General features: G+C 57.7%; 1 protein-coding gene across 1 annotated transcript; it reads right to left on the reverse strand.

Annotated features, from left to right (window-relative positions):
* Window positions 1-4,423: 4,423 nt before the first annotated feature.
* On the reverse strand, window positions 4,424-9,787 carry C11H11orf95 (chromosome 11 C11orf95 homolog). The gene is given in 6 exon segments (XM_027581277.2): window positions 4,424-4,861; window positions 4,863-4,966; window positions 5,206-5,769; window positions 6,005-6,391; window positions 6,949-7,446; window positions 9,649-9,787. Coding segments are annotated over 6 exon segments (2,049 nt in total). The 3' UTR covers window positions 4,424-4,504.
* Window positions 9,788-15,520: the final 5,733 nt, after the last annotated feature.

Raw genomic sequence — 15,520 nt, forward strand, 5'->3', positions numbered from 1 at the left:
TAAAAGGCCTTTTTTGCTTTTATCTTTTCTCCGCAGCTTCCTCCTTCACATGCTACATCTTCAACTTATGCTCATCATTGTATCCTAAGGACCAAAGCCAAGCTGGCTTGAGAGGAGATTTTGTGTGTGTTTGTGGTTAAGAGACCACAAATTAGTGTAAGAAAGTATGTTCTGTGGTTCATACGGAGTTTTAACTTTGAGGCTAGCTTACGGGTGTGTGTTATGTTTTGAGGGTTCCTTTCATCCTCAGGCACATTAAATGTCTCAGCACCTCTGTCCTGGCCCAGGGTGCTCCTTTTGAGTGTTTTCCAAGAAGTGTTAGGTGAGGGCGACCAGGCAGGACCAGATTGTGTGGATGGGCTCCGTGTGCAATTAAAAGATAAACAGGAACAACCCAGACAGACATCAGTTGGAGGGGGGGTCGGGAATCTGATTCCTGTTGAGACAAGTGTCTTTCTCCCTTTCCAACATGAAAATTCAGTCAACTTGAAAGAAGTCATCTGTGAGTTCCTTCAGGTTGTAAAACTTGGTGTCATGGTAATCCAGAGGGAATGTGTGCTGGTGACTTTAAAGTAAGGGCTACAGTCTTTGACGGTCCCAAAGCACTGCAACTCTGTAGAAGGTAGTGGAAGTTTTCTTTCTACTGTTTTGGAAAAGTTACTTCAGCCATTTAGATAGGTAAAAGGTACCCTTGCCTTACTCCATTTTCCTATTTACTTAGCTCCCTTTCCTTTTTAACGTTTAAGCTGATTTCACATTGTCCATCCTATCTTATGCCCTCCCAAGTAGTCAGTGCACTGATCGACTTTTTGGGCTTCCCCTCCAAAGGACCCTTTTCTGCGCTGGAAGCCTCCACACCTAGCTCTTTTGTTTTGTTACTGCTGTGTTTAGGTAATTGGACAGATCTTTGTGCCACACAGGAGTTTTTGTTTTTGTTTTTTTAAGAAAAACCTATAGATGAACTATTACTAATGAAACTGTGTGCGTGTACTGCGTGCAACATAAAGATACAGTAGCACCTAAGGAACTTGAATCTTGGTTCCTGTAAAACTGCAAACTGATGTGGTATTAATTAAAATTAAAAAAAAAAAAAACACAGTGACTGTGGTGTCATTCTGCTAACTTTATTCTTTATACATACAGTTTGGGTAAAGTAAGAACCAGGCTTCCACCGGCCCCCATCCCCACTCCACTTTTGAGGCTTTAAAAAGCAACTTAATAGTTGAGAATAGGTAATGATTCCCGAGATTGCAGAATTTCCGTAGGAGAGCAAAGCTGTGTGTTTGGTTTCTGAAAGATCACAGAGACCCTCTTAAGAGGTGACCTCAGGAGAAAGATGATGAGGAGTGGAAGGGGCCAGAGGGTCTGCTGTCCCAGTTCAGCCACACCCCAACCTCGGAGGGTCACCTGCCTGCAGCGGGAAGCAGCCTATACATCAGTCACCGTGGAAAGTGGAGACCACATACATCAGAACTTTATCCCTTCAGATTTATTCTTCCCCCAAACTAAGGCTGCCATGACCCTTAAGCTGGATTTTAAAAAATTTATTCAACATACCTCTTAGAAAACTTAGGCTGAAGTTTTTTAAAAATAACTGAAGCAAACAACTTCACAAATACACATACAAATGTTCGAGTAATGTCTCTAACGTGGCATATAAATATGGATTCAGAGTAACATTTACATATTGGCCATAATAGCAAGCATACCATTAACAAAAAACTCATGAAGAAACTTCACCTGTTGATGTCAGACTCCCAAGGCAAGGAGGAGGCACAGAGAGAGGAGGACCACCTGACCCCCCAACCCAAGAGGCTGTAGGGGCAGTCAAAGCAGGAATCACTGCAGTGTCACTGAGCCCACTCCTGCTCAGATCTTCAGCTTTGTGATCATTGGAGGGCTTATCAGAAAGGATTGCTGGGTGCCACCCCAATTTCTGATTCATCGAGATGGGGCCCAAGGATTTGTGTTTCTAGTAGTTTCCGAATGTGATGCTATTGGTCCAATGGCCACACTTTGAGAACCCTCTGGAGTGCTTGGGGCTGCCTCTCAATGAAGACATTCATTCCTGTCTTCCCAAGGCCTCCATCCCTGTCTGTCAAAAGGAAAAGCCATTCCTAACCAGCTCTCTGTCCTGGCTTACCTGAACTTTGGCAGTGGGCTTGGGTGACCAGAATAGGTCACCCCAATCTGCCTCCTGTTTTTGAACAGGCAAGTAGCAAAAAGTGATAAAAGACTCATTCTGGATCTGAAAATAACATGCATGAAGGAAAATAAAAGAATGGCAGTGCCCAGCCAGGTGCCATCCATAATCCCTGTTCTCAAACTTAATACTCAAAACCCCTGGAGGTTCAAACATGGAATTCACTACTCAGGGAATGCTGTCCCTGGTGGCACCTACAACAGAAAACATAATGCCAGAGCCCTTGGCCTCCTGGAGAGGTCATGGGATGGGTGGCCGTCAGCCCTGCTCCTGGACTTCTGAGGGAGGAGGCTGCTGCCGGAACCCTGGAGCTGTAGCCCGTGGCAGCCAGAGCTGCCCTGGACGACACTGATCCCAGGGAGGCGTGCAGGTCTTTGCCATCCCCCGGAGCGTCACTGTGCTCTAACGGACTGTGGCACCCAGAGCGTGCCATCCTTCGGCAAGCCCCATGGGAAAAAGAAATCTTTAATAATTGACCAGAGATTGGGAGGCAGTGTGGTGTAGTGCAAACAACACTGAGTCGGGAGTTGAGCTTTTTATTCTAGTTCTATACTGCTCCTACCTGGCTGTGTGTGATCGTTTCCGAACTTCCCTACCTGTCTGTCGAAGGGGTCGAGGGGGCGGGGTCTGGTTGATCTCCAAGGTCATTCCAACTCTTGACAATCTTGAGTTATATAAAAATGCTATAAAATCCATGGTATAAAATCCAATTCCCAATCAGGAAGAGTGAAGGGGACTGGGCCTGAGGCACTTGAACCGTGGGCTCTGGCCTGGGGGTGCTGGGATGAGGAAGGGCTTCCTTTTTGCTGTTTTCCCGCCCACAGAGGCAGCCCCTGGCCCCAGGTGCCAGGGCCCCTCTGCCTCCTGGCCTCGCCCTCAAGTCCCACCTCCCCACTCTCAGGCTGTAAGACCACAGGAACCGGCCTGGCCATGTGAAGAACAGACACGGGGGCCCAGAGAGGCCTGGAGAGTCACACATTAGTGTGGGATGTTTGGGGCGCCCCATCCCCACCTCTGTACTCACTCCTCCCTCCTTTTCCTCCACCACCTCACAGCTTATCTCTGATACACGTATAATAAATAAGACATTTGCACATAAGGGTGACTGGGACAGCTCTCTCCCCGCCCCTCCCCCTTTCATATAAAAGCATTAAATACAGTTTCAAAATAAAATACAAAGAGCAAAAAGGGCCTGATCTCGGGGCCACCTGTTCTCCACAGGAGAATGAATCTACACATCCCACTCGGACCTGCCTGGGAGATCGCGGGGCCCCTTCCCGGCCCCACCGGGCCTGGCGCTGCCGCGGGGAAGAGAAAAGAAGGCCGAGGCCCGGCCCCAGGCCCTTGGGGACTGAGAATGGGTGGCACGTCCAACGTGTACGAAGGGGGACAGGGAGGGGACGGGAATAGAACGCCAACTGCCGGGACCTCCAGTGCCCCGGGCTCGGACCGACGGGGACGATAGAGCAGGAGTGCCTGCCTGGGTCTAGGGGAAAACGGAGGTCTTCGGAGCAGGAGAGGAGCAAAGGAGAAAAGTGCTAATCCCTTTACAAGATCGGGGTCCGGGAAGGCGCGGCAGGAGCGGGGGAGGCGGAAGGGGCCGCGGGGCGCGCTGTCCCCAGAGCCCGCCTGGGAGGCTGGCGCAGCTGCCGGGGGAGGGGGCCCCCGCCCAGCTCCGCCCCCGCCTCCGGGCTGCCCGCCCGCAGTCCAAGCGTCCTCCCTGCCCCGGCGGGCTCCCGAGCCCCGCCGCCCCGCCCTCCGCTGGAGGCCCTCGTCCGCAGTCCAGGCCTCCGAGCGGCCGCGAATACCAATGAGGACCCAGCAGCAGCCGCCCCCGACCCGGGGGCCGTGCCTGCCGGCGTGCAGCGCCGCAGGGACCTGGGCCCCGGCCTGAGGCCCGGGCCGGCGCGGCCCTCCTGCCCTCCCCCAGCCCCTGGGGCCCTAATACTGACTGTCGGCAACCCCCACCCGGGCCCGGCGCGGGCGGGGGCTGGAGGCCCTAGGTGCACACACGCTTGGAGGCCGCGGTGGCCTCTCGGGAAACGTGGGGCCCAGCGCGGGGAGGGCCAGGGCTCCGCATCCGAGGGGAGCGCGCGCTCCCCGCAGCGCACCGACCAGCCCGGGGGGCTCCGGGGCTCCGAGCGGAAGCCGGCGACCCCACCCAATTCCTATCTCCGCCCGGCCCGGCCAGCGGGGCGGGGGACAGCGGCGGCGGCGGCCAGGGCCGCGGGAAGCAGGGTGTCCGGGCCCGAGGGCCGGCGGAGCACAGGGCGGGGCCGCCCCGCCCGCCCCGCGAGCCCGCTAAGCCCGACAGACGGCGCCCGCTTTGAGGTCCGCGCCGCCGTCGCGCGGCGCGGGGGCCGGCGGCCCGAAGCCCTCGTGGCCGTAGCAGCGCAGCGCCGCCTCCTCGTAGGCCTCCAGGATGGTCTGACGCTCCTCGGGCGTGAAGTCCATGGAGAAGGGGTGCACCTGCAGGATGTGCCGCTTGATGGTGCTGACCTTGAGCGTGGCCAGCGCGCCCCCGCACACCATGCACACCAGGCCGCGCCGGCTGCCGTCGTAGTCCATCAGGTACTCGCCCCGCCAGCGCGGCTGGTAGTTCCGCCGCTGCTCTCGGCTGCGGGGCGGGGGCGGCGGCGGCGGCGGCGGGGGGGGGGGGCAGCGGCGGGAAGGCGAGTCCCCCGGGCTCTTGGCCGTCCTCCTCGTCCTCGTCGTCCTCGGCGGGCCGTTCCGACGGCTCCCCTGGGGAAAGCGGGACATCGCCTAGGAAGGGACAAAGGACCGCATTGGAGCCGGCAGAGGGCAAGCCGCCCGCGTCTCGCGCCTCAGCTCCACAGCCGCCCACCTTGGCCCTCCTGCCCCGTCCTCCCCTATCTCCCCTTCAACCTTCGACTCTCCCCACCCGCTTCCACCCAAGCACTCCCAGCCCTCTGCCCCTTGCCTGGCCCGGGTCCCTGCCCCCACTCTCCCGCGCCACCTGCTCTGGCCCTGCGCCAGCTCACCCCACCACTCCTCCTCCTCTGGCTCCTCCTCCTCTTCCCCTCCCCCCTCCTCGGAGGCTGCGGCTGTGCCGGGGGCGGCAGGGTCCCCGGGGGACTCGGGGCTGGGCAGCCCCAGGGCCAGCAGGTGAGCGGCCTTCTCGCTCCACTCCTGGGCGATGAGGGCCTTGACAGGCCCGCTGAGGCGCGTGGAGCCCGGGTGGCGCTGGCGGATGTGCCGCTTGATGGTGCTCATCTTGAGCGAGGCCAGTGCGCCCCCGCACACCATGCACACCAGGCCGCGCCGGCCGCCGTCCAGCTCCATGAGGTACTCCGGCCGCCAGCGCTCCTGATAGCGGCGGCGGCGGTCACGGCCCCGCGGCGACCGGCCCGAAACCCCCACCCTCTCGCCCTCCTCCTCCTCCTCCTCCTCCTCCTCCTCCTCTGCGGGCCCGGGCCTCTCAGGGAGCCAGCCAGCCTCTTCCTTTTTTACGTCTGGGGGACTGAGATCCTGAGAGGACAGGGCTCCAGCAGTGGGGGCGGGGTCCCGGCTCTTTCTGGTCAGGTCCTGGGGGACGAGGTCATCGTCTGTTGGGGAAGGGGTGAGGGAGACGGGCTCAGCCTGGTGGCAGGGCTGCCCTTACCCACGCAGAGGGGTCCTCACCCCAGCCCCAATCTAGAGGCCCCAGCCGGTGTGGGGGTGTGTGGTGTGTGTCTCTGCGTGGGTGGGTGTAGAGAGGCGTCCCTCCCGGTTTTGGCCACAGACCCCGCGTTGCAGCCCTAATATGGGGGGTGGGTCTCGGCCCTGGGAGGGGCCTCGCACCTGGTGGGGACCGAGTGAGCTCAGACAGTGTCTTGGGCTGGCCACCCCAGGCTTGCAGCAGGGCGCTGCGCTGGGGGCCGCTGAGCCCCAAGGAGCTGGGGTGCACCTCCAGCACGTGGGCACGGATGTCGTCCAGGTGCAGGCTGGGCAGTGCCCGGCCACAGGCCATGCACACCAGCCGGTTCCCCCGAGGGTCATAGTCCATGAGACACTCTGCTCGGAACCAGTTCTGCAGGGACTCCTTCAGCCTCCGCTCCAGCCGCCGGGCCCCCAGCCCCCTGCTGCCCCCGGCCCTCCGGGAGGCTGAGAGGCGCCGACACCGAGCCCGGGGTGCCACTGGGCCCCCTCGCCGCTGGCATCGGCTGCCCTCACCAGCTGGGGCTTTGCCTGAAAGGGTTGGAGGGAGGGAAGGAACTGAGATGCTGGCCCTCCAGGGAGCACCGCCCCCCACCCCGCCACAGCCAGGTCCTCCACAAGCCTCTCCCTCACTCTTGACTCTGAGCTCCCAGCCTAACCTTTGCCCTGTTCTTCCTCTCTCCTCAGGCCTGAACTCCTCCACCTCCCGGCCGTCCTGCACACAAACCTGAAGCTCTGCCCACTCCTCCCTGACACCCAGATTCTAGCCCCTTCCCTGGACTTCACTGTCAAGCCATACCTTTCCAGCACCCTCTACTCCCAGCCTTTCCCCCCCAACCCCCTCACTTCCACTCTCCTGGATGCTTCTAAAACCACGGAAGGCCAACAATATCAAGAGAGGTTGCAGACCCCTTCCTCTCACTGTCCCCCCCCCCCCGATATTGTACAGTAAGGGCAATAAGTAGACCCCACCCCACACAGAGCAGTGACTCGCTCCAGAAAATGAGGCTGTTGGCTGAGAAGCCAGGGCTGGCCCCACCGGGCCCCACCCGCCACCCAGGCCCCTGCCTCTCTGTGTCCTGTGTTACCTGGGCCCTTAGGCGGGCAAGCTTGCAGGCTGGCCCCGTCCTCCTCCTCTTCCTCTTCCTCCTCCTCCTCCTCCTCAGCCCCCTGGGCCCCCAGGCCCTCGGACTCTCCACAGGCCCCCAGCCCCAAGTGGGCATCCCAGCTGTTGCTGATGACTTCCTTCTCCCGGGGACTCCAGTGCAGGGAGTAGGGGTGCTTTTGGCGGATGTGCCGTTTGATGGTGCTGAGCTTGAGCGTGGCCAGCGAGCTGCCGCACACCATGCACACCATGCCGTGGCGGGCAGGGTTGAAGTCCATCAGGTACTCCAGCCGCCAGTGGTCGTGGTAGTAGCGTCGGTGGTCACGGCCGGGGATGCGGCTCTTTCCGGGCCTCGAGGCCCGGGCCTCACAGTGGTCTGAGTATTTCCTGCCTGAAGGTGCTGGGCCCCTGGCCCTGGAGGAGGGCAGGGGGGCACTCCCCCAGGACCCCAAGGCACCCCCTTCCAGCTGAAGATCTTGCCCTGAAGAGGGGGGGAAAAGGGGAGACAGTTTTCAATGCCCGATAGCCAGGAAATAAACCCAGGGCTTGGATTTTGCAGAGAAAGGGAGGTGGGGGAGGGGTCGTTCGGCAGGGGGTTGAGGGGGAGGAAAGGGATGACAACAGCAATAAAAGGGATGTGGGAGAGCCTGGAGTCAAAACACTGGCCCTTTACAGAGAGTGAGGACCCTTTAAGAGAGGACCAAGAACAAAAGGATGCAGAGCACTGCTGAGGGACTAGCTCTGACTTTTTAAAAAAATAAGGTGAAGGCCAAGGCAGCAGCCAGCTCTGTTCAGCCCCCTTTCTGGCGGCGGGCTGTGAGGGGAAAGCCAGGAGAGCAGCAGGCCGGGCCCTTACGGCCAGAGCAGAGCTGGCAGTGGCAGAACAAAGGGGGCATCTGTCTGCATCCAGGGCTGCACACGGGACCCACCCGTCTGAGGCCCCAGCCAGGAGGGCCCCACCCAAACATCTTCTCCCTTTTTCCAATAATGCCTCAAAGGCAGCCTTCTGAGAGTCCAGTGCTAAGCATGGTCAGTTCCCCAAATACAGGCACCCATGGGAGGGATCCCCATGACAAAGCTGTCAACACCTCCAGGGAAAGGAGTTTCTAGGACCCTGACTTCCCTAGAGTCTGGGAGAGCCGATGACCCTGCAAGGGGATGGCAGGAGGGCCACCGGAGTGGCTACTGAAGATTCTGAGGAAGGGAGTGGCCACCACCCACTGGAGCCCATTAAGTCTTTCTGGGGGTTTATTTTTTGCTCTGGCAGAGAGCCGGCCACTGCCCAGCAATCAAGGGGCAGGCATGGAGAGGCCCAAGCACAGCACACTAACCCAGCGCTGTGCCCTTTTGCCAAACAGGCTGACACCCCAAGCAGTCCCCCACCTTCCCTGCAGTTTGGACCCTATTTTATTTAGAAAAGGGTTTCCTGGCCACGTAAGCTGAATGGACAAGTGTGGTCGTGCTCCCACTGGAGAATCTCAGGGTCAGAGAAACAAAAGACAGGACCAGAGAGGACTCCTGTCACCATTGTGGTTTTTTGTTTGTTTTGATTTAAGTAGATCCAAAGCAAAAAGCACTGACTTCAAAGTCAGAGACCTCGGTTCCAGTATGGTTTCACTGGTGACTTGCTCTGTGATCTCTGATAAGTCATGTGGCTCTCTGGGCCTCAGACTCTTTGTCTGAAAAGGCACTGGATAGCTAGCTGGTCTCTAAGCATCCTTCCAGCGCCGGATCTAAGCTAGTCTAAGGTGGATTGGCCCTTTAAGAGCCCAAAAAAAGGGGAGGAGCTGAGATTCTTTAAAAACAAAAGGGGATGGGGAGTTTCTGGGAGGGGAGCTCCGAGATCAGGGCAGTCTCCCTAGCCCGGACAGAACCGTCACGGGTCTTAAGGCGGTGACCCTGCAGCAGGGGAATGAGGAAACAGCGTCCTCTGAGAGCGAACGGGGGGACGGGCTGGTCCTACTATAGCTGACAAATTGTGGCAAAAATTTCTGAAAAGAAGGGAGGCGATAACGCGCGGACAGGAGAGGGTATCTGCCTTTGTGAGCGAGCCCATCCCTTTAAAAACTACCCGCGGTGGGTTAAGGTAGTGGTGGGCCCCCGAGGCGCAAGCCATGCGCTTTCCTAGAAAGAACGTGCCGGGGGGCGGGGGGGGGGGGGAGAGAAAGGTTTCCTGTCTGTAAGCAAGGCCACGGGAGGGGAGGAGCAGCACGACTTAAAGCAGCGGAGTTCCCAGCTCAGCTCCTCTGGGGGGGAAGCCCCCCGAAAGGGACCCCCCCAGTCTGGGCAGACTTTTAAGAGACAGCCGGATAAGGGAGACCACCTGGGAGTCTGAAAGAGAAAGGGGCGGGGGCGCAAGTCCAACAGCTCACAGCGCGCGCCCCGTGGCGCCGGGCCAGGCCCTTTGGGGACCCTCCGGCCTGGCCTCTAAGGCGGGGGCCGCGAGGCCCTTTAAGGGGGAGGGAATCCGCCCGAGCCCCGCGGGCGGACCCCGGGAGCTGGGCGGGGGGCTCCCCCGCTGGCCCTGCAGCCGCGATCCGCGCCCGCCAGGTGGCGCCCCCGGCCGCCCTGCCCGCGTCCCCCCCTTTGTTCGGCGGCGGAGAGGGGCCCGGAGCCCGGAGCCGCAGCCCTCCCCTCCCCCCATGCCGGGGCCCCCGCCCGAGCCGCCGGCCCCAGCTCTTACCGCCGTCGTCCTCCTCGGGTTCCGCGCCGCCGCTCGATCCGGCGGGCGGCAGCCGTCGGCCCCGTGCCGAGGCCGCTGCTGGCCCGGGGCCGCCCCTGCCGCCGCCGCTCCGGCTCCGGTGGTCCCCGCCGGGCTCCATGCGCTGCGCTGCGGAGCGGGGCCCCGGGGCGGCGGGGCGCGGGGCCGCGGGGCCGGCGGCGGCCCGCGCGGGGCGCTCGGTGCTCGGGGCCCCGGGGCGCGGGGCGCATGCACGGGGCGGCTGGCCGCACGGACGGCTGGCTGCTCGCTCGGCGGCGCGGGCTGGACCGGGGTGGGGACTCCTGTCTGGGGCCCCTGGGGCTCCTTTAAGGGCTCCTGGGTAAATTTAAAGGGGCCGCGCGCTATTTCCTCCTGCCAGCTCGCGGGGGGCTGGGGGGGAGAGGCGGGAGGCGACGAGCTGGCCCGAGGCTCCGCAGTCGGCGCCCGCCCCGGACGTTAGGAGCACAGACCTCGCCGCCCTCGCGGGCCCGCGCCGCCGCCTCCGGGGCTCCGGTCCCGGCTCCTGAAGGGTCACCGAAGTGGCGAGGGGCGCCCGCGTCCGCTGCGACGCGCTTCCACCCGGGCTCAGCTCGCAGCCACTGCCCCCTCGGGGCATCTCAGCGCCTGGCTCCCCTCACCGGCGCCGGCTGGGGACCGCCTGGTGGGAGGCCCAGGTCCCAGCCGGGGTGCCTCCTCCCGCGCGAGCTCGGCGCGGGCCCCAGAGCGGACGCGACTGGCAGGGGCCCCAGATGGCCGCGGCCCCGCCGAGAGGGTGGAGCCGCGGGGGCGGCCGCGCCCCCTCCCGCGGGAGCCGCCCCGGAGCGCCGGGAGTTCGGGCTCCTCCATTGGAGGGGCGGACGCGCGGAGCTCCCCGAGAGCCGGCCGGGAGCGGGGGCCGCGGCCGCAGAGACTCGGGCTGGGAAGAGGGGGCTCGCAGTAGATTCGGGGAAAGCCGGCTGTGCCGGGGCCCGACGCTGCGGGACGGAGGGGGCCCCAGACTGAGAGCCGGGAGGAGAGGGCGTGCGCCGCGGTGACTCAGGCTCCGGCCCCCGGAGGCCTGCGGGGTGCCAGAAGAGACCCTTGACGCAGCCCCAGAACCCCCGCCCGGCCCGAGGAGGCGAAGAACGCTGACCCCGGGCGGGGTGTCGGGCACCTCGGGACGCGCGCCCCCACGGCTGCGAAGCGCTGGGGCGCACCCTGGCCGCAAGCCCCGGGGTGCCTCGGGGGCCCCAGCTCCCAGGAAGCGGAGAGAAGGGACCCGGAGAAGCAGCCAGGGGCGCGGCAGCCTGGGGTCTTTCCGCGAGGACCGGCTGGAGGAGCAGGTGCTTGCTTTGCCTGGGGTTGGTCGCCCACAACAAAGGCGATTCCTAGAGATCCAAATTACAGGGTGCGGAGGCCATGCAGGGTCTTATTATCTAGAGGTGGGTTTTATGCTTTTCGCTGGGGAGGTACCCAGCGATCCGTTAAAGAAGTAACCCTGGACAGACTCGTTCACCCACCCAGCACCTACTGTGTGCGAACACGCTTGTAGGCGCTGGGCTGTGAACGAGACAGACAAGACTGATACTGTTTATGACTTAACAGGCAGCGACCGCTTATAAAAATGAAACAATTCCAGCCCTTCGGGAGCCATGGGATAGATTAAATTACTTGGAACACAGGAAGCCTATCCCTTAAGTGTTCGCGAAGAGCGGCCCAGAACCAAAATTTCTTAAGTGCCTGCAGGTGTCTGTCACCACTTGGAGCTGTTGTCCCCACGATGACCCGCGAGAGATATCACCTTGGGTAAACTGAGTCTCGGCCCTACAGCTCTGTTCTCTGCACCGCTGGCCTTGCTTTCAAGGAAGAGCTGCACTCCTTTCAGCCTCTCAGGACTCGGGGCCCTGGTGCTGATGCTTGCCGGGAGGTTCATTATGTCCTTCACTTGTGCCGAGCCCAGGGCCACAAAGGGAAAATGAGATACAGACCTGACCTTCAAATGCTCCTAAGTATGGGTTTAAAAAAAAAATCACAAAGGGAACCCACGATCAGGGCTGGCCACTGTGAGACACTTTGGTTATATGTCCTGCCAGATCTTCCTCTACCGGTATAAATAGGATAATTTTTTTAAGACTTTATTTTTAAGTAATCTCTACATCCAACGTGGGGCTCGATCTTACAACCTCCAGATCAAGAGTCGCTCTATCCATGAGCCAGCCAGGCGCCCTTAAGTAGGATCATTTTATTTGTTACCAAAAGAAAGGTATCAAAGCCACCTGGAGCCATTTTTTAATGTGTGGTGCTTCTCTCCTTGCGCGCATCCCGCACGGCTCCAGAAACAGCTCCCAGCTCTGTAGTCCTGAAGCATTCTCACCAAGTGATCCTCACAGCTACCCTATGAAGATGAAGCTTCACTCTCATCACTGAAAAAATTACCTAACACGGCCGGGAAGGGGGGGGGAATGTTTCATCCACCCTTCCTAGCAGATTTTGCCTTTACCGGGTCTACTGCGGGATGGGGAAACAGTGGTAACCAGGACCACCCTGGGGCTTTCCATGGGACCTAGGGACTTTTGCCTCCATGGGTATCTTCCTCTGTTTAAAAAAAAAAAAAAAAAGATTTAATAGATTTTTGTGGGCCCTACAAACTTCTTTATTTTCTCTGATGTGAGAAAAATTAATGCCTCTTCTCTGACCCTTGAATGTCACCTTTCTCTTCTGATTTTAAAGTAAATTCAATTGTTTCCATGGGCCCCTATAGATCTCATGGGTTCTAGGCGCTATGTCCTCGGTGCCTAATGGTTAGCCAGGCTTAGTTGCAACATAGGGTGTTAAGAGCCAAGAGACAGGCCACCCAATCTGAGAAGACTTCGAGGGAAGATACTGAGACAAGTCTTGAAAGGTCAGGACGGGTTGCCAAGAGGAGAAAGGAGCTAGCGCTTTCCTAGCCAAGGCCAGGGAAGTGCCGAGTGATGGAGGATTTCCAGTGGGAGAGGCAGAAAAGGAAACAGGAATGAGCAGGGCCAGGGCCTTGGGTGCCGGGCTAAGAGTCTGCATTTGTCCTGAAAGCATGAGGAGTGCCTGGAGCCAGTGCGCAAGGCATTCTGGAGGCAGCCCTGCTCGTCCTGTGGATTCACAGGATTCACATCCCCCCCACGAGGGAGGGAGTGAGGAGAGAAAGTTGGGGACCCTGGCAAGCAGTCCACGCCTGCGGTACGAATAACATTGAGGCAGCTGCTGCAGGGCAAATGGAGGGGAGGCAAAAGGTTCAAGCGGGGCCACGGTATGTGCGTGCAATCTTCCCAGCACACAAGGGGCCCCTGTGCCCCCAGCTGAGTCATGCACCTCAGTGTCTGCCAGGAAGAGAGGATACCTCTTCTCACCAAGGAGCAATGTGTTAGGCAAGCACCTGAAAGCTGCTTCTGCTCAGAGGGAATTCACTAGCCACAAGGGGGGCCCTTTTCACTAATTTTTAACAAAGGCCCCCTTAGAGGCTAGCTGCTGTCCTTGATTGAGCCAACAAGAGGGTAGAATCCACAGGGCCTGGTGCAGGGCTCACCGTGCTGATCAGAGAAAGGCCCAGGCTAACTCCAAGCCTTGGGAGCAGGGGGACAGAGATATAAAAGGAAACAGATTTGGAAGGCGGAGACAGAACGAGGTCTGGTAAACGATAAACTGAGGCATATTAACATTTTAGGAATTTATTTGCGCAAAATCAGTTCAAGTGGGGCAGCGCCAAACCAGAAGTGGTTAGACGCACTCCATCAACGGGAGCTGGGGAAAAACTTTAATAGAGAAGAGGCGGAAGCAAAATAAGGAAGGTATTGATTGGCTATAGCTTGAACCCTAGGTGGCTGTCGGCAATCCATTGTCCTTTGGTCTCATTTTAGTCACCTTGAGGTATTTACAGGCTTAGATTTGGATTTGCTTACATAGGCGCCAGGGGGTGAGAGCCACCTCAGTCTAATGGCCTCCTTGTTGAATTAATTTAACAATTGTTTCCATTTGGTCATCCTTGCATGGTAATAGATTGACCACAAATTCGGTATTGGTACCACTCTCAGTCATCATCAGAGTTAAATTGTTCTTACCTTATCGTGAAACTCGTGGTTATGATGTCAAATCCATTGAAGAATTGCTTTGGCCGTTCGTCTGTTGTGCGTTTTTTGTTTTTTTGTTTTGTTTTGTTTTGTTTGTTTTTCTATTTGAGAGCGAGAGAGACAGAGATAGCAACAGCAATAATGAGAGAGAGCACGAGCGTGGAGGAGAGGGAGAAGCAGGCTCCCCGCTGAGCAGGCTCAATCCCAGGACCCTGGGATCATGACCTGAACCAAAGGAAGATGCTTAACCGACTGAGCCACCCAGGCACCCCTGTTGTGAGTCTTGTTTCTTGTTTCTCCAAGCGTGGGGAGACTGTCTGATGTGCTGATGGCTGCAAACATTCGTGGACAATCTCGGAGAGAACTCAGTGCACCAGAGAGATGATAAATGCTGACTATGAGTAGGATGAGAGGCTGAAGTCTGCTCTTAGCCAGGGCCCCCATGAGCCAATTCAATTGGAACCACCTAAGTCAAAGCTTGTACCTGATGAGGTATCAACCTGTTCTAGCTAGGTAGCTTGTTCATTAATTTCTCCTATTCGAATTTCTACAAAACCAGAAGTGTTGATCCAGGCGCAGTAGAAGGTTTTTACTGTGGCACAGACATCTCCTTTTTCAGCCAGCAAGTAATCGAAAGCAATTCTGTTATCTAAAACCCCATTAACAAGAGAGTGTAGGGACGTCTGTTGTCCAACCATGGCCTTAGCAGTAGATTCGGCGATGGTTGTCAAGGTTAAGGATAAGTTTTTAATCACATATTTGTTTGTACTAATTTCAGGTGAAGGAAGAAGGGACCGTCCAAATGACACCTATCCAGAGGGATACATCTGCTGGTAAACTTCTTTTTGGTCAATAGTATAAATTCAAAGGAGTGGACCAATGTTGAGTTTCTGAGATATGATGAAGGGTCAACAGAACACCAGAGGGTGTACCTAGGGCTCCCTCATAAGTATTAGCATGTGTGGACCCATTGGTTGGTATAGAGGTGTTAGCATCATTCAACCAAGATTTAAATACTGTATTATCGCATATTGAAAGACCACTGAAATATATGGGCCTGAAAGCAAGTCTAAAAACGGTCTGATTAACACTGACTGTTCTGCAATGTCATATATATTTTTGTTCTTTTTTTTCCTCTCCAACAGATCTCATTTTCCCATCCCAGGGTTAGGTTAAATTGAGGCAAAGACTGAGGGTCTGTGGATTTAGCATTTTAACTTTATAAAAGGGGCTTGTGGGAAGTTTAGGCATACAGTGGCATGTGGGATGTCAATGAAGTTATTTATAGGGTGAATTAAGGGGGTTTCTCCCTTTACGTCCTGATGGTGGCATGGCATGGCAAACCCAGCAGTTAGCGAAGTTTCCTGCAGTAGTAGTATTTGTGAAATTCTAATTATAGTGCTGTCTTCCCATGCATTAATAGAAAAGCCAATAGCAAATAGACAAAAGGGATAAAGATTTCATATTGGAGATGAAGATCTTGATCAGTGATCTCGGGAGAGCTGTCCGCCTTAAGATGTTGACTGCTTCTGGGGAGGAATCTCCCCAGTCTGTTTTAATTTTACATCTCTTGCTGGAACGCAGTCCCAAGAGTCTGGAGGAGCCCTTTTCAATTGGGAGATGTGGACCCAAGTTTCAAGTCCCTGAAGTTTGGCTGCCACCTGGGTAGTGAGGAGAACCTGGTGTGGCCCCTTCCAACGAGGTTCAAGGGCAATCTTTCTAGGTGTTGTTTCCAGAAGACCCACTCTCCAGGTTCTAAGTTGTGGAAGTTTTGA

Source organism: Zalophus californianus, chromosome 11 (genome assembly GCF_009762305.2).
Source record: "Zalophus californianus isolate mZalCal1 chromosome 11, mZalCal1.pri.v2, whole genome shotgun sequence".
NCBI classification, from domain to species: domain Eukaryota; kingdom Metazoa; phylum Chordata; class Mammalia; order Carnivora; family Otariidae; genus Zalophus; species Zalophus californianus.